This window comes from Homarus americanus, unplaced genomic scaffold, assembly GCF_018991925.1.
Source record: "Homarus americanus isolate GMGI-L3 unplaced genomic scaffold, GMGI_Hamer_2.0 scaffold32929, whole genome shotgun sequence".
NCBI lineage: Eukaryota > Metazoa > Arthropoda > Malacostraca > Decapoda > Nephropidae > Homarus > Homarus americanus.
Window position 1 is genome coordinate 21,109,460 of NW_024737097.1, and position 20,114 is coordinate 21,129,573.

At 35.8% G+C, this 20,114-nt stretch overlaps 1 protein-coding gene across 2 annotated transcripts in view; it reads right to left on the minus strand.

Moving 5' to 3' along the window:
- Nucleotides 1–20,114, minus strand: part of LOC121873316 (septin-2-like) — a 43,445-nt gene that overhangs the window by 18,125 nt on the left and 5,206 nt on the right. The window contains exons 2-5 of one of the 2 annotated variants that reach the window (XM_042376824.1): nt 17,410–17,556; nt 8,564–8,681; nt 6,163–6,305; nt 1,999–2,192 (exon numbers count right to left, since the gene is read on the minus strand). In XM_042376824.1, the coding sequence (XP_042232758.1) occupies nt 1,999–2,192; nt 6,163–6,305; nt 8,564–8,681; nt 17,410–17,556 (602 nt within the window). The remainder of the gene's footprint in view (nt 1–1,998; nt 2,193–6,162; nt 6,306–8,563; nt 8,682–17,409; nt 17,557–20,114) is intronic. The other variant, XM_042376825.1, reaches the window with a different exon arrangement.

Consider the following 20,114-nt stretch of genomic DNA (forward strand, 5'->3'; position numbering starts at 1 on the left):
GGTGCTATGGTCACGTGGCCAAGTGGATATTATCTCCATGTAATTATTAGTTACAACCTCGGTGTTTATTGTTATGAAGTGATAAGTGAAATGGCTACTCACAATACAGTCGCATATACATCACACAAAAAGCATGTCGTAATATTTAGGCCTAGTTTGGGAAAATAATAAGTGACAGTGATATGTAGTGCAGTAGAGGCATGCATATTGTGAATTAAAATGAATATATAGTGCTTATTTGATACGTATTCCTAAGGGCATCGCCACTGTCATGCATATGCCAAGGCCTACTTTGAGTGATAAGTGGAAATGTTATTGCCAAAATTTATTTTTATTTTTTTTACAAAACTTCTAACTGGTCTATTTCTGTTCCTTAGTATGTGTACATGGATAATCCGTCATATAAAAATACTTTTGAAAGATTCAAAAGGTGTAGTATGAACATTTCAGCGACTGCGAGCTTAACCACCACTTTTTACTTTTTATTCTGAACTCCATTACTTTTACATAATCTTTATTCTGATTACACCACTGTCCTCCTCATGGTTTACTCTCTCTTGCCATGTGCATTTAATAATGACGGATGCAATGATGTGGATGCAGCACTTTTTCACTTAAACTCACCAAAGTGGTTTATATTTATTATTTTATTTCATTTATGAGGGTTTCATATTATTTCCCAGCCTTTTTTAAATAGGAAGGCATCATTTGAATAAAAAATTTGACACTACAGGTATCTTGGCCACAAATAGCGCTCAGAAAAAAAATATCTTCTCCACAATTTCTGGTCCTTCTGCGGACTCCAAACAGAGCGAGTGACAGGCTCATGAAATAAATTCAGGGGATTCCGAGTGTCAAAAGCAAACATTACTGCCTTGTAAAGAGATTCAGATACATAAGGAAAAAAAGCAAACTGTTTGGTAAGTGTACACACGATCAAAAAAGTTTCTGCGCACATGTTATATGAAACAATCTGAAACTAAAGACAATGGATATTGTAAAATGTCATATATCGCTTGTTAGATACATTTACCAGTTTAACCATAGTAAGTACAGTATTGATATTGTGTGCACATTCAGAAGAAAACAGATTAATCTTGTGAACAATGTATAGCGTAGTTCATGTCAGTGGTTACGTTGCTGTATAGGTGTATCCATTATTTAGGAAATCATTGGACCTAATGTGCAAAGATACATTTTTGATGTGTGTACAGTGTAAACAATGAGGATATAAAGCTAATGCTAGTATTTGAAGAATGGGGCAGTTGTACTGTAATGGTAATATGAATATTAAACAGCTTTAAGTTGTGAATGATTTCAGATATCCTTGGAAATTGTTGAATATGGATTACAATGCAAGTACGTAAACCGAGATTGGAGAAATAAAATAAAAATGGAGCACATGAAGCCTTCACAAAGAATTTTCTTTTTAGTTTTTCATATAAATACAAAACTTACCAGTACCAAGGAAGAGACATGCAAAATATGAGTCAAGAAAAGTGAATAACTTGTGCAATATCTATCTACAGTATTCATCTGTATCCTCTGATGATTCATCCCTCTTAGGGTCCCCTCCAGTATAATGTATAACTTTGTACAAACGTTTCATATACTTATTACTTCCATGCCTTCCCATGGTAAAATGATTAAAAATACAAAGTGAAAACTACAGGACACAAACACAAGAATTTTATTATTTTATACATCAGGGGCGAACATCCACCTCATATGCACTAACTCTAACATTCAAAATCACAAGCAGATGAAACAGGCACAAACAATATAATCTAAATAAAACTTCTGTAATACAAGTGACCCTTATGTACAGTATATCATTATACAGTCATTTTCTACATTCAGGCATTACCCCAAAATACTTTCTAAGTAGTACTTGTTTTTCAGTTATGTCATGACAAAAGGGACCAAGGTCTATTTTCCTGAAATTTGAAGAAATTTTTAAGACACCAGTGAGAATAAATTGAATACCCATCCCCTTACCCATGGCCAGTGGGGCAGATGAAGTAAAGGCAGGCATGGATTCTGGAATCATGATAGGCAGAAAGGCTACGCTTAATCTTCAGTTCTTCCTGCAGATAGTCATCAAACTGCTTGTCAATATAGTCAACAATTGCTGTGAAGCTATCACCTTTGTTAATCTGGTCTCCATAACCTACAGTGTCAACAATAGTCAGCTGTAAAAAGGAATATCCATATTAGATATAGAATATCAAAATATTATTAAGAGAATGCATCACTCTGCATACAGTACTGTACTGTATTTCTATACTCATCACAGTACTTTATAAGCTATGATTCTAAAAAGCAAAAAATATATACAGTAGAACCTCGATAAATCGGACTAATGGGGGGCAGACCCCAGTCCGAAAAAAGCGAATACAGTACAGTATATGGGGCGCGAGGGGGGGGGGGTGTGGAGATAACACAGCTTATCTGAACTGTTTAAAGAAAATCAGTTGTTGTTATGTTATTACTGCACTTAAACAACTTAGGTCTTGAAGTGTATAACAATGTTATTATGAGAATATTACATCAACAATAAAATAAATATGAAACCGAACTCTCTGGGTTGAAAATTAGACATATAAGTCTGGTTGTCAATAATTGTTGTCACCGAGATGATTCTTATTTACTGTAAAGTGTTATATGTAAGTAACCACAGAATTTGTCGCATGAATAAAGAGAAAACTGTATACAGTACAGCACTATAAAGATAAAAATAAGAACAAATAAGTGTAGGAGTATATTGTACGTGGAAGACGAATGTTTATCTGGGAGCAGCTGGCAGAGGGGAAGGAGGGGGGGGGTTGGCTCCTTCCCCCTCTCTCCCACATGATTCCTTTAACACTTCTTTATGCAATTCCACCACAATTCTCATATAATTTAGGATCATTTGGTGCCAGGTTGATAAAATATTATCCTAAAAGAATCAGCTTTCCTGAAAAAAAATCTCACACTGAGCACCATGAGTCATTTCATACTCATTTGTTTACAAAGATCAAACAGCTGATTAGCTTACCACAATGTCTGTCTTCAACACTTAGTAAACTAGTACAGTACAGTTGTGTATTTATCATCACTTAAGTAATATTGTGGTGTAAAGTATTATGTATCTGCATATACACCTGGTTTGTTCATTAATAATTTGTCTAGATGTACAAGTAGCCAAACTGAGTCATCATACAGGTTGTACCTCTCTAGTCCGGCATTCTGTGGTCCGAAAACTCCAATTGGTCCGGAACGATTTTAGTTTGCCCATAGAGAAAATTAATTTGAGTCTGGTACTTTCGATGTTTGGCTAAATTTGGCCTTATTTACCCTACTTTTTTGGCGAATTACTACCTGTAATAAAGCAACATCCTAATAAACCAACGAAAATAACACAGATAAAGTTAAATAAAAACTGAAAACAACACAGAAAAGTTCTTATGTTCTACAGCTTTAGCTAGAGTTGAACCTGATGACTTGGCAACTTCGTCATCTGAGTAAAAACACACAACAACATTGGCTGTCTTTATGTTTTCAACTTTACCACCACTGGTGGGTAGAATTTTTTTTTTAATTCAGAAACATTAATTAAAATATATATGAACAGTAAATAAGTGTTGCTTTCACATTCTTATGTAGAGTAATGACGATATGTTTTCACATTTGCGCACTTACATACTTTTTTATTTACCATTAATGGTTAGCTACTTCCATTGTTCCATTTATTAACATTAAATAACATTACTTAAAACAACCATATTAATTTTTTACATTAATTTTACTGCAGCTACAACCAGGGTCTTATTTTCTTCAGTTATATATGTAGAACCAATCAGTCACTGGTTTTGTAAACAGCGAAAACAATGCTGTCTCGTCTCCTCGTGTGTTTTAATATTCTACGTATTATTAATGAATTGTATTGTTCATTTTGCACACATAAACATTAATTCAATCAAAAAGACATTCAGTAATAAACAATAATGAATCTTTTGTACATAGAGAAATGACGCTTTTTACACAATTGTGCGCGTCTGAACGTTGGTGGGCCGCTCAAACCCGTCAAAATTCGAGTTTCCGCCGTCGAAATTTTAAATTGTGTAGTGTTTTTTTTTGTATCCAAATAAAAAACGTTGAATTAAAAATTTGCAAAATTTGAGAACATACTGTACAACATTTAACCCTTCAATATGTCTTCAAAGAGACCACGAAGCAGTGAAAGTGGTGCTAGTGCTTCCAAATGTATGCACAAGTCACTATCTATCCAGGAAAAGGGTGAATTTCCATGGTCCGGAAATTTCCATGGTCCAGCACCGGTCAGGTCCCGAGGTTGCCGGACAAGAGAGGTACAACCTGTATAACACTCAAAGGTAGTAAATAACGTTTTTAAGAAGGTATCTTCATATCAAATACTATACAGTGTAGTATAGTGATCCCTGTTGTAAGCTGGTCGTTTTCTGAAAGCTCTCACACGTACGCATCTTGAGTAAACAACCTTCTGATACAGCTTATCCTTTTATTTTCAATTCATATTACAAACAGTATTGCATTTTTCTCTATTACTGACGATGTTATATTAATGATGATACAGCATAAACCATAAGATGCCAATTATATGATAATATAATACTGAATCAATAAATATATTGACAAATGCCACAACACCTGATCAGCCCCAACCTAGTGTCTTAGTTCTCAATAGACCTATAGGAAATCTGATCAGACCACTGTACAGTATTCACTAAGTGTTGTTCATTTCATAATATTTTTGTATTTAATCTTCATTTCCTAAAACTTTTTTTTCTTAATCGTATTTTTGGTGACCAGAGCATCTCAAGAGTCCGAAAAAAGTTAATTCCGATATACTGTACAGGAGTATTGAAGTCTGATTTATCGAGGTTTTACTGTAAATAAATAAATACCCATTTTAACACTGAATATTTTCTTTTGATTACAGTGGTCCCTCGGTTAACGAATGCCTCGGTTAACGAAATTTCGGTTAACGAACTGCCTCCCATAAGATTCTTAAATTCGGTTAACGAACAAAAATTCGGTTCACGAATTTCTTACGAACCGACCTCAACATGTTTTCGCTTGCACTGGCCGGTCAACCAGCTTTAGTATTAGTCCGCCAATACATTAATCGGTTCTAGGGCTTAAATTCCTTACTATTTTAGTAAATATCAAGAAGCTTATACTATTCAATAATTTTAAAAGTTTAATATTCAATTTTTTAGTCATTTTAACAATTATTGAACATAATTGAAGGTAAAGTGACTAGTTTAATGCGCGGCATCCAGCCTCTTAACACAGCAAACAGGCGTTAGTCTCTCTCTGTTTTCACTGGAGGTAACATCTTGCTTGAGACTCTCTTCAACTAAACGCTTTTTTTCTGTGTTTCCAAGCAAATTATTGGTCATTTTGAAATATATTTTACATATTGACAATATATAATGCAGTGCAGTGTTGATTTAAAGAAAATAATCTTGAATTACACCAAGAGAGCTAAAATTTTATGGGTGAAATGGCACCATGGGGTGACTTCTCTTCCACCCCAAAGCCTTCTCTTCTTCCTTCTCCTCCACCCCCATTCAAATTCCCATCATCATCATCATCATCATCATCATCATCCAGGAGCCTTCTACATACACACCTCAAAGTAAGTGAACTTTTCTACCATTTTTGTTGAATTTAGGCAATTTTCGGTGAGCTGGAACCAATTACCCAAAAACCCATTGAAACAATGGTTTCGGTTAACGAACAACCTGCTGGAACGGATTGTGTTCGTTAACCGAGGGACCACTGTACATATGGATGGAGGAAAGTAATTTCAGGTTGTCCATGGCCATCTTTCAATCTCAACCAAATGGGGGAGCGAAGCAGATTAGATATGATTACAACACTGACTTCTTTTTATTTTCCTAAATGCTATTACAAATAATTTCAAACTTCTAATATCAGTTGACACACACACACAAAAGAAATAATTATCCTAAGGGAAAACACAAAGGGAATACACATTTATTTGTACACAAATAAAAATGACCCCCCCCCCCTCCCCCGTCAGCAAATGCTATTCGCAACCATTTTGAGAACCTAATCCCTGTGAATTTGGGGGGGGGGCCTGTACAGTAGGAATACAAAATTAAATATAATTACCTTGAGCCTGACATTAGACTCCTGAAGCTCATAAGTGTGAGACTTGAGCTTGACAGCTGGGAGGGTGTGTGGTGCTGGATTAGATTCAAAACTTGTGTTGAAAAGTGTGTCCATAAGTGTGGACTTTCCCATACCAGTCTCACCTGCAAAAGCAGCAAATCTTTGATTCAATCAAAATCTTATGAAATACAACAGTGAATTACTTGTTAATCCAAACATTCAATGCATTATCAGACCATATACTGTACAGTGCTACAATAATGGGTTGATGCAACTTGACCAGCATTTCAAACTCTGCTCTCTTATCAAGGAACATGTCAGTATGAGTGTACAATACATGACTTTCAAGCCGGAATTTGTCCTCGGTAATGTCTCTGGGCTTGGGAGGACTTTGGCCTCTCTCCATTCTCTGCAGCTGCCTCGTTTACTGAATCCCTTGTATTTTGTGGGGTGTCTATACGAGTGTTTATTGTTTCTATTACGATATATGCAATGGCAAAAACTAAAGAGTGAATAATTTTGGAAAAATTCTAGATTCTGGAATTCCGTTTTTATCTCTTTACCAGCTTATTATTACAGTACTATACAGGTACTCATACCTATACACCAATTCCTCCATTAAAATCATTGTTAGGTTCCTGAAAACCACGACCTTACGTGAAACAATTTTAAGTGAAAACGATTTTACCAGACACAATGATATAAAGGGGTTATGTTCCTTGGGTACATTTCTGGTCACAATTTTCTCACTACTTGCCACAAATGTTTCACTTTCAGCACCATCACCTTCTTGTTTTAAAGTTTCAAATAAACATAGAGCTTTTGCCTGTATATGAGAGTTTCGTTAATGTTGATCCTCGATCCACATGTTTAGCAGTCTTTCCATATTTTCCATAATGCCACTTGTGACAAATTAACTTTGCAGCAGATAATGAGTACCGGTAAGACTTTCAGAACATGATTCAATATTTTCTCCATTTCCACAAATTGTTCTTACCTACAGTTGATTACAAACCGACAGCTCTTGCTATGTCCACAGCTCACTGTCCTTCTTCAAATCTCTTTACCACATCTAATTTAACTTCTAATGTAACACTTTTCCTCTTCTTTCTGTGACCACAACCAGTAGTGGTACAAAATGCACGTTTAGCACTCATTGTTCTCAGGCTCAAATAAATTTATAATTGGATTTTAAGTGAATGTTGGAAGAGCAACAACCAACCACCGAACAATAACAAATAAATATGGCGCCCACGATGGTCACTTACACAGCCAGCTGTTACCACAGTCAGGCGCTGAGTCCCTTCGTACCGATTTTTTTTAATTGTTATACATATATCATTTTCATACATATTTTCTTTAGTTTTTTCTTTTATTTTTTCAACGAGGTTAATGGGGGAATTGGTGTCTTAAATTTCACCAATACAAAGAGTAAAATGTCAGGGTTTTTTTATCTACCTTACAGACCTTACTTGGTTGTTTGTTGGCTAAATAAAAGTTGATGTACAGTATTTAAAACTGTAATGCATGACTTTACATAATCAAAATTACAGTACTGTATTTCTTCTTTTTTTTAGCTTCATGTGAAACAGCAATCAATTGTACTGTATGTAGAATATACAGTATAGTAGTTGGTTTTATATATATCTATATATATATATACTATATATATATATATATATATATATATATATATATATATATATATATATATATATATATATATATATATATATATATATATATATATATATATATATATATATATATATATATATATATATATATATATATATATATATATATATATATATATATATATATATATATATATATATATATAAAACTTGCTGAAAACAAGTGTGGCTCTTCCATGCATGAAAGTTACAACTAGCCTGTGCATGGGAGGGGTAGTTGCTATATATAAGGCAGTACCCGAGTGTCAAGCAATATCTTAATCTACACTATCATGAAGTATGGAAGTGATCTTGCTCAATAAGTGATCTCTTAAGGAATTAAGATTCTATATGACTATCCATGTTCTTACGAGAGTGATGCCCAAGGGAACAAAATGACCGGCTTGGCAAACTTGATTCAGATTGGTAAAAACATATCACATGACAAATTCAGTTGGAAACCAGTTTGAGACTTGTGGTTATATCAAAACATCAGTTCAAAACAAACTGTTTGTAAGCTACAATTCACATGTCAATTGATACAATGACTGCTTTGGCACTATAATCCATGTATACCACAGAAAAGCCTTGAAAAAGACGATTTCTAAAAAATACGAGATACAGTAATACATAGTTGGCCAGAAATTAGTAACTTAACTACCCTGTAGTTCATATTTCAATTCACAATAAAAACTACAATTGTACACCAACAGATCTTAACATACCAATACAGAGAATGTTGAAAGTGAATCCATTTTGGGTTGACTTAGCCACCAGCTGATCAGGGAGAGAATCAAACCCAACATGCCCAGACAGCTTCAGGGTACGAATCTTCTCCTCAATCTGTGAAATAAAGTTGTAATTTATATTTGCAAAAAGTGAATGCAATTAATCAATACCACTGCTTTTCATTGAGCTTAAAGCAGTAAGGTGCAAGCACCCTCACTTTTAACCATTAAAGCTGCCAATTATATCTTCTACTTCAAATAACTTAACCACGTAAAAAAAATTATAAATTTGCAAGAGAATTTTTCATTTTGGTTTGAATAAGACACACATGTAAGAACAAGAACTACAGTACTATTGAGAACTGTTTGTACTGTACATATTACAAATGAGGAGAAGAAGTAAGAAGACAAAGCATAAAGGGAACCATTAAATTTGAGAAGAATACTGTGGGGTGTGAGTCCTTACTAAAGTACCTAGTATAACGCAACATAATTATGAATACTAAAATAATATGAAAAAACAGGTCTCCCGGTGAAATAGTTCCAATGGAAATCGAGTTTAACCATTATTCCAAAGGTGCAATGAAAACATTTTTATTAATAGACCCAGGGAAGTCAAAGAATGAAATCACAAAGAACAGTACTACCAGTTGCAATCATATTGCAGAACACATGTCATACTAAATAGTACAGCAAAACCTCCATATTTCATAATTATAGGGCTTTGTTCTTGCCCAACTAAAGCAAATTCCGAATTAAGATAAATTTTATCAATTGTGATTATCAATGCTGACAAAGTCATTCACAATTCAATGTACAGTACCATACTGTACATGTAGTTGTACTTTTTGCAATAATTTTTGTATACAGTCCAGTACAGTATTAGCATTTAACAACAATAATTTAGTTGAGCCACTAAGGTAGGTAAGATGAGGTTTTCAGGCTTCACTGCATTTTATCCATTGCTTTTGTAAAATATACATACATTATTAAAGTTTAACAATGACATAGTACAGCCAATAAGGTGGATTAAGTGAGGTAATACTACAGTAGTTCACCTTCCTTGCACTCCTCACATATGCTTCCAATATCTTCCCAGGTGGTAATACCTCCCCGTTTGGTAGCTGCCTACTACCTACAGTATACACGCGACCCTGGTTCCTAATAGCTTCGGATAATCAAGTGTGTATATCGAAAAATATGCTCTGAAAGTTGCCAGCTGGGAAAGCAACCCCTAATTAAATTGATTCTTATGAGGAAAGTTGCCCCGATATTCATAGTGACTTTTAGGAATGCATTCTTTTTGATAACCTGGGTATTCCTGTACTGTATATGGTACTTTCACTTACTGAATTTCCAGTAGTACAGTACAGTGCAGTATATGTAACTGTAATCACTTTTTACATCTTAACACTGGTTTAACAGTATTCTTGGATGATTATATGCTGGTAAAGTACACTTAGCAGTATGTACTGCACAACACAGTTTGTATGTGAAAACAGCAGTGAGAGAGTGAACAAGCTTGTACAGTAGCAGCAGACAAAGAACTAAGAGTGCCATGATGCAAAATTTTGAAGTGATGGCTGCGAGATACAGTAGACCCTTGCCATTCGCGATTTCGACAATTCGAGGTGAGCAGATGGTGGCTAGCTTGAAAGCATTTTCCAGCAGCACAACGTGTCACCCCACACAGCATCTCGTGCTGTACTCTCAAACCTTGTTTATATGTGAAATGGCCCCGAAAAGACTGCAATGTGTCAGTGCTCGTGATGCTTGTGGAGTGAAATGTAAAAGGCAGAAGTCAGTGATGACCCTGACAAAGAAAGTTTTAGTATTAGACAAATCAAAAGAGGAGATGAGTGCTGTTTGGTATAAGTATACAGTAGTGTAATAAGGTAGTACAAGTTGCTATTCACGGTTTTGCCAATTCGCACCATTTCTTGGTACCTAACCCCTGCGAGTGACAAGGGTCTACTGTACATCAGCCAATCACAGGCATCCCATGCAGTCTCATAACAGTAGTTGCCAATCGTAGATCCTGAGCACTCTGAGCCTACCCACCCACGTGCCTGGCAAGCATCCCAATTTTGGAAACATGATGGAATCTTTTGGAAATTTTTTCCCATGCCCGGAATGGAAAGATTTTTCCCACAATTTCCGTTGAAGAGTTCCGAGGATCTAAGATTCCAATAACTGAGTGATTACTGTATTACTTACTTATTTTTAAATATTTATGGACTGTATATCATTTGTATTGAAAATACAGCAATAATCTATAAAATATATTAATAATTTTTAATAAAATGTGCTGGAGGGAATAATAATGTGTGTACCTTACATAACCTTCTATACAGCTGTACAAAATATGTGTCGATGATGAACGAACCACTCCAGCTACCAATAGTGTACTTATATATTTAGGTTTCACTATCTTAATATCTAGTAGGTTTATTTTGAATAAAAATAATTTTTAATACTCTGCAGAAAAATGAGTGAGATATTACATATAATCAGTGAAAACATGTCTTCTAGTAGTGGCAAGTGACAATTAAAATTAGAGCAGCTTTAAGGTTAGGAATGTCTGAAAATAGTTTAAATGACTACAGTACACTATGTATATAATAATGAATTATGGAGATTTTACTGATTACAGTTTAAAATATCAATGGGCTATCAACAACTAAAGGCTAACGGGAATGTTGCACAGGATTTGTGAGGCTCAACCTATGTTTTCAGCAACTACATGTTTGAGCACGGTTTCCAATAAAAAACGAAAGTAAAAACTGAAAAGACAAAAGGTTCATAATTAACACCTCAATTGATTTAAACACTTCAGACTGTCTAGCAAGCTGCAAGGCATGTTGTGGTATTTGAGGTTTATATAAGACAGGAAATTCTGGACCACTATATAGGAGGAGGGTCTTGTCTTTCTGGGGTGAGGGTGAGGCACTGGCAGAGAGGGGAGGTACAGCACACACTTCCTCTTGGTAGTGCAGAAGGGCATGAAATACATTATCTGTAAAGCTTCCTGGCCCATTGTCAACCCAAGCACTGGGTGAAAAACTTTTATCTAGTTCTGACATTATGATATGGTACTGTACACACACACAGTTATTGTGCCACACACTGATTAATAAGAAAGCATTATTTTCATTATTGTACAATCTGCTATTTTTCATATATAAACATTAAACGAATGAATGATACAAAAAGTCTAAACCAAACTACATCAAAATAAAAAATATTCATGAGCATTAATTCTTCAATAAAACATATTTAAAATGGTAAAGTAGGAATTCAAAATTAAAAAAAAAAAAAATCAGATTTCCAATTTTTAAGAAACTGTGGTGAGTCACACAAACTCCAAAATCAATGTCTTATTAGTTCTGGCAATTAATAAAACACACACAGTAAGGGATGAAAGTCACAAATGGTCTGAACAGGTTTGCACTCCCCACCAACTGTTTCCACTGACTTTAGAGGAGAGAAACACACAATGCCTTTTTTCCTCCAAAGGTCATGGTGACATTTCCTTCTAAAACAAAAAAAAACAAAAACAAAATATCAAATCCCATTTTTTTTTCAAATTCACTTCATTCCCAGTTGTACATAGTTCCTTAACCTGCAAAATTACTACAGTATTATACATTCAAATTAATTATAAAATACATTATTCTGTAGTTCCTATTTGCCCTTGCAAAGGCAGTGAACTTTTCTACAAGTTTGGCTTATCATTGGTGGTGGTCCCCCTCCTCCTCTGGGACCAAAGAAAATGTCAGTAAGACAGGGTGGCACAGAAGCGCACAGTGATGACTCCACCACACTGGCAGGCAATGTCAGCCCGCATTGCTACTCATAATTTCATAATTTGTTAACATAGCTTACCGGTTTTTGTGAGTGACTGTGATTGCAACACCAGTGATCAAGTTAACAATATGCGGTATTGGTAGTTAAAAAATATAAATAAATTTAATTACACATCAACTAAATTACAAATATGTGCCATCTTGTTGCACATTGGAAAAGAGTACAATTAGTACCTGGAAATAAAAGGCACAGGTTCTTTGAAAGATGCTTTCATGAAACTACAGATATGCACCAGGCTTCATAAAACAAATGTACTGTACGTATTAATATTAAGAGGTGCCTTTGCATAATCAAAATAATTTCCTTTTTCTTTGTTGAACACAGAGCAGTATCAACCCATGGAATTTAAGCCAAATGCACTACCTTATCTATAATTATTGTGATACAGTATATGATTACTGAACTGAGTCCTATGATATGTTTATTTGGTTATATTTGATATAAAGTAAAATAGAATTTGTTAAGGTGACTTTTTGATAAGATCTACAATACACTCCTTACAATAGTAAATAGGTGTGTATCATCCCAATGGTTAACATCACTGCTGCATCGCCATTCCCTGGTAAGACTTGCTATACTTCCTCAAGATAAATTTAAGGTGAATAATTAAATATATTTTAAAGAGATCTTTTTCATTAAATGATCTTGTGTAAAAACATAACTCAAGTATCCAGTAAATAAATTAAATTATGAAATAACATTGAAGGTGCTCATATAATGTACACTCGGTAAAAAAATTACCATACAGGTGAGGTCTGATGATTTTCCAACTGAACACTCCCATTGTCTTGCGAGGGTTGGTAGGCCTGAATGTGAGTCATTTGGTAGGCCGAAATTAGCTATTTCATTGACAATATTGAATTACTTTGTCACAATATGACTGGAGAATGTCAGTATATCTAGATAAGTTAAATTGTATGTTATATTCAATATTCCACACACCGTGGAGTACAGTAACCATGGAAGTGGTTTGAGTTGCCATATAGGAATGCATTATATGTTTGGCAGAATTAGTGGATATAGTAAAGGTGAAAGATTATTTTGCAACCGAATTTCTAATCTGTACAGTATTTGTATTGCTACTTCACTTCGGGCTAATGCCACATTATGTCACTCTTTATTCATATTGGAAAATATACCATGCTGTTCTGAAACAAGTGAATAGCTCCACAGTTCATATAACATACACATTCTTTATGTAAGATATCAGGAAATGTTGGTAGCACTAATTACGTAAATCACAATATTAGGTTGCTACAACACTGCTCACAATGTGTATTCGACATGGAGAAATGAGGCATAGAGTTCCAACCAAGTTTCAAATTGTATTGATGTGGCAGCACTAACTCTGACTCGTTTCAGAGTGCCGATCGCTTGTTTCGAGCACGTGTGGCCGAACCCATACACTCGCAGGGCTACCAATGCGAGGAATGCTTCTGGGACCTTTTTGAAACGCTTCGTTTGTAGTCTCAGTTTGTTTCGCGCAGGAATTGTTACGGTAGGTTTTTACCGAGTGTACTATATGTACAATACAGTACTGTACAGTAGGTAATAAATATTATCAGGAGCAGTGTTGGATAATGTCTGTAAGAAAGTAAATAGCTAATAAATGTTTCATGTAATATACAGTACACAGCATTGCATTTACATACAGAATATCATAACTACAATAATTCATATTTTGAACTTACATCAACTATCCAAAACACTCTGCCAAAGGCATATGTTCAGCCCATAATCTGAGGCCCATACCTCTATTATCTGTAAATATCCAAAATCTGCTCACTGCTTGGTCCCAAGGATTAGTTTGATATTCTACAGTACAAACTAAACTGCTGAAATGATTTATGCCAACTCATATACAGTTCTAATTACTGTACTGTACATGTTTATACTTGCTTTTTATATTGCTTTCCAAACAAAATAATTACAAGCATTCCCTGATTGAAAAAGCTCCAGTTAGCTATGAAAAAATAAAAAATAAATAAATAAAATCCCATGTTTTTATTTACTGTTCATACGAAACATCCAAAGTTGCAATATTTTGGGGTATATTTCCATAATTCTTTGTAGCATCAAAAGATGTTAAGGTGCTGATACAGGTATATCAGGGCTTCCCACACTAAACCTGGACAGTTTATAAAAACAATTAAACTAAAGGCAACTTATGAGATCATTAATTCAGGGTGATGATTTCTTACACTAGCTTTGGTACATACAGTACAGTAGTTATAAAATCTACATGTACTGTACTTGACAAGTCTTGTAGGTACAGCTCCTCCCCGACTTACGACGGGGTTAGGGACCCAAATCCAGGTCGTAAGTCGAAATGGTCGTAAGTCGAAAATGCTTAAATAATACAGAGAAAATCTAAAATGGGTGTCTCTTTTTCTTCTCAGCACCACAAAACTCTCACTTTTAAGCTTGCCAGCCATTTTAAAGTGAATTGCAAACGAAAATTTTGTCTGTGTACTGAAGTTGGGACTCGAAAATACGTAATTTGACAAAATTTTGGTACAACTGAGGCAGGTTGTAAGTGTGGGTGGTTGTAAGTTGAGTAGGTCGTAAGTCGGGGAGGAGCTGTACAGTCCCGGATGAAAGTTTTCATAACAGTCAAGGTGGGTGGTGTAAAGTCCGCCCACCTTCACTGGGCAACGGGTCCACTGTCCAGCCATCACCTCCCTCCCTCCCTACATACATACATACATACATACATACATACATACATACATACATACATACACACACAGTTCAACAATCGAGCTCTGATACTTCCATTTCTCAATAAGGACTAGGGAAGGATATTTTTGTTTTAATATATTCAGGAAACAATTAACTTAATCAAGTTTTACATTATTTGACATAATAGGTTGCATCATTATGAAATAATCATGACATAGTACAGAGTGTGTCTTGGTGGCTGGAGTTTGCAACGATATCAGAATCCCCCAAGCTGCATTGTCCCTCAGAATGGTAGCCAGAAAACTAAGCATTAATGTGAGGAATAATATGGTTCATGAGAGAATGCTTTATCACCCTCCGTGATAATAGTCTTATCATAGGGTCTACTGCATGTAACCTTGGCTTGATCCCTACAATGGATGACTGACTTATGAGCAACACAATTAATATAAAAGTGTGACACAACAAGAAGTAGGTCACAACACCGATTGATTAGCGTTTGATCCAAAAATAAGATAAAAGTAGCATGACCATATTTTATTATTAGTTATACTCGTATAGGTAACCATGAATGTTGCCTACTTAATATTATATACAGTACAGTACACTCAATAATAATAATTCAAGCAATCTAGTCTTTATATTACACAAATTATGTATAACATATTGTCAGCAAAGTTATTCAATCAGTAGCCAGTCCAACCGCCCTGCCTTTCAATGACGCCCTGTAGCCTGTTCGGCATGGATGCCACAAGGTCAAACACCAGCTCTGGTCTACTCCTGTAGTATTCCCACTGTCTATTAATGTTTTTTGACGAGTGGTATCACTAACAACAACCAGCCATCCAGTGAGGGTGGAGGGTGCAAAGTCCTTCCCACCCTTAATGGACGGCGAAGAAAAAGATTTTCACAGAGGGACACTGGACAGCGAGACAGGCTTTCACTCAGCTTTATGCTGAGAAAGATGAAGATATTTGGGAACGAGTGATATATACAGATGAGAAGATTTTCCACAGCACTTCTCATGGCCAAATCCATTGCTGGAGATGCAATAATACAAGGAATGATGTTTGCATATATGTTGGGTCATGCAGATCATTGTAATTAATAGACAGCGGACCCATCATCCAGTAAGGGTGGGTGGACTTTACACCACCCACCCACCTTGACTGTTGTGAGAACTTCGTTCGGGACTGTACATTTCAGTGTAAACCTTTTACTTAATTTCAAATTACTACAGTATAGTACAGTATTTCTATTACAGTATTTCATAATAAGTAGTGATAACTAGATGACTAGCATATTCAAAGATAAATACTGTACTACCTTTAGTTACAAACATAAATCATCTGAAATTTATCTTATTTTCTTGTAAGATATCTCAACAATCTTTGAGCTGATGAAATTAATATGGTACAGAAATCTAAAAATTTACATACATATCAATAATAGTGCCGATGACTGCTTTCAAAGAAATTTTGATATGCACTGTACCGTGTACAGTAGAGTTTATAAACAGTATACAGTACTGTACAACCATCAAACTCTACCAAATGGACCATTACCAAATAAATAAATAAATACTCAAAAGATAAAACATATTTCAGATAACTCTACGAAAAGACTTTATTCAATGCCCCCAATGGCACTAATAAGTAGCCCATCAAGTTTAAGAGATTTTACCTTCCACCTGTATGTATCTAACAAATAGGTAAATTAGAAAGAATTCAACTTTTTATAATATTTACCTTATTTTGTTTATTAATCCCCTTTTTCTTAAAGGGATTAAATTTACAATAGAACATGGGTAGGGCTATAAGCCATGTACAGTGGCACTAAAACACTGCTAGGGATTATATACAAAACACTAGAAATCCTCAACAAAAGCCACACATCAACCAGGGGAATTAAGAAGTATTATAATTTTTTAGCTACACTCTCTGGAGTCCTGTTCATCTTCACAAAATTACATAAAGCACACTGAGTCTGTCTTCAAAAGTACAGAGTGTCTTCATGAATTAATATACAGTAGTGTATTATTAAATTGTGCATTTTCAAAAATAAATTAAGCTATAAAATTTTCATGCTGAATTTTGTAAAACTTTTGCTTGAAATTTCTTCATAAGAATGAGGTTAGTGACAAAGAATACAAAGCCATTCGCATTTAATATGGTACAGTACGGATATACATAAAATGGGACATATACTGTATGCATTTACAACTTTCTTAACAATTGGCAAGCAACCAGCAGAAAAACATAATTTTTCCACAACTCCCCAAGTTCGTGGTGTACCTGATCTGTATACCAGTCACCAAGATGAAGGTCAGGACTTGGGGCGGTGAAAGCAGCGCTGGAGACAGACCTGGCTGAGGTAGAGGATAGGATGGAACCCTCTCTTGACGTCCCATCCCCAACTCCCGAGGCAGGGGAGGAAGGTGACTATGCAAGGAGAGCTGTAGCTTTATCTATATATCATATCTTAATGTCCTATTGTATTTGTAGCTTAAATATATACCTCCCAAATACCACTACTGTACAGTATAATTACAGGATACTGTAGTAAGCTTAAAAATTATACTGTAAAAACAAAAAAACAATCATAATTATAGTTATACTGCTACCTGTATGAAGAAAAATAAATGAAATAATGAGCACCTACATGTACAGTCCCCCTTCACAAGTGCGTTTACAGGGGCTCATCAGGTTTTGTGCAGTGTGACAGCGCTATCTTTGTTTATATACAACAGAAGGAAACTTGCAATAGTAACCATATTATGGAATCAAATTAAAACAATATTAAAACAGATATCTCAAAGATAATACTGTAATATCCCCGGAAGCCTAACAATTGGTGCAGAGCACTTCCGGGGACGAGAGATTTCCGGGTGACGAGACGACTCTCTCTAAGCCGGGAAAAAATCCCCCATCCCCGGAATTTTCTGGGTAACGGAAAAATGTTCTCAGTGCTCCTCCCCGACTTACGACCTACTTGATTTACGTCCACCCGCACTTACGACCTGCCTCAGTCGTACCAAAACTTGGTTAAATTACTTATTTTTGAGTCCCAAAGTCAGTTCACACACATAATTTTCATCTGTAATTCACTTTAAAATGACTGGCAAGCTTAAAAGTGAGTGTTTTGTGGTGCTGAGAAGAAAAAGAGACACCCATTTTCGATTTTCTACGTGTTATTTATGCATTTCCAACTTACGACCATTTCGACTTACGACCTGGCTGTCGGTCCCTAACCCCGTCGTAAGTCGGGGATGAGCAGTAGTTCCAGAAATTGCCCATTACATCATCTCTCAAACCCGGAAAAATAGTCTTCATCCTCAGAATTTTTAGGGTAATGAAAAAAATTTCTCGGAATTTCCAGAAAAGGCTCCTAATTTCCATCTCTCAAACCTGGAAAGAAAAATCCCCCATCCCCAGAATTTTCCATGTATCGGGAAATTTTTCTCTGAATTTTTCAGAAAATGTGCCCTTCGGAAAATCGCTCCCAAAGCCGGAATTTTCCGGAAAGTTACGGCTTTGGGAATAATTTTCCGAGAAAATTTCAATTCCAGCTATCGAAGAGTTCTGGGTTTGAGGGATTCCGGCTAACGGAGATACTGTATTACTGAATAAATTGTGGAATGTTTATGAGCCTCTGTAAACCCACTAGTGAAGGGGACTGTACAGTCTAAGAAACAAGTATCTTCCCAAGTTTTGGCAAATACATCACAGAAAAATTGATCCATCCAACGCAAGCACCTGTGTACCCCATAAACAGTTGATAGGCCTGTGGAACTTGAAAATTGGTAGCCCGTTATATTATTGATTTCCATAATTACTTTGATAACTCATTACTGGGTGTTTGTGTCTGTATTCCATAACTAAAATAATAAGTCCACTATTTCAAACAATCATTTGTTGAACAACTCGAAGCTTGTACAGTATCTAGTCAGGCATACCAACTGACCAGGTAGAGTCATGGGTATCCTTTCAGTGAAATCTGCCACAGAATACAAAAATTTTTCAGGTACAGTCACAATCCAAAGTTTCGACACCCCCTGGCTGGGTGTTCGCCGAGGCCAGGGTTGAGGTAAGGCTGGGTGATCGGACGCAGACATTCCACCACCACAACACTCTCTGAGACTCACAGCACACGAGCATAGAAGGAAATTTTTACGAATTTTGACATGTGCTCGACGCTCGTGTGCTATGAGTCTCGGAGTGTTGTGGCGGTGGAATGTCAACCTCACCATCATAGTGCCTCGTTACCACATTGCTGAACTAGACTGGGTCCTATCACCCAGCCTTACCTCAACCCTGGCCTCGGCGAACACCCAGCCAGGGGGTGTCGGAGCTTTGGATTGCGAATGTACAGTAGTTAATTATGACAACATAAGAGCATATTAAACATTGATACAGATGCAGAAATGTGTTCCTACTCCCCTGTGGACACCAGTGTCTCCAACGGCCAACCTGTATGACCTATAGCAATCCTATCCACCAATCACGTCTCTTGTTACATGACCAATACCCATTCCATCAGAAATAGTGATACTACTACAGTATTGTTATGTTACCGTCTGGAGACACTGGTAGAGGAACACATTTCCACAACTGTACATGTTACATGAGCCTTACATTTGTGCATGCAGGTAATGGTTTTGGAGCACCACTTTATTCATAGCTCAAGTATAAATTTGTACAGGAGTGCTTCAATTTACAAAAGGGATATATTTCTGAAAAACCTTACATACCTGCATATCAAAGCCATTTTCCCCATTGAATGCCATTATATTCTGTACTGTATAGAGGGAGATACGTTTTTACGGAAAAAATTTCCCCCAAACGTAAAAATACAAATTTTTAAGCAACTTTTTAGTGGGAACAATACATCTAAGCATATGTATTAATCATAATACTGTAACATTAATAGAGCAGTACAGTATCAAGTTTATTTAATCCATATTAGAATGTATTCTGCTTATGGGAACTGTAGGTGGTCG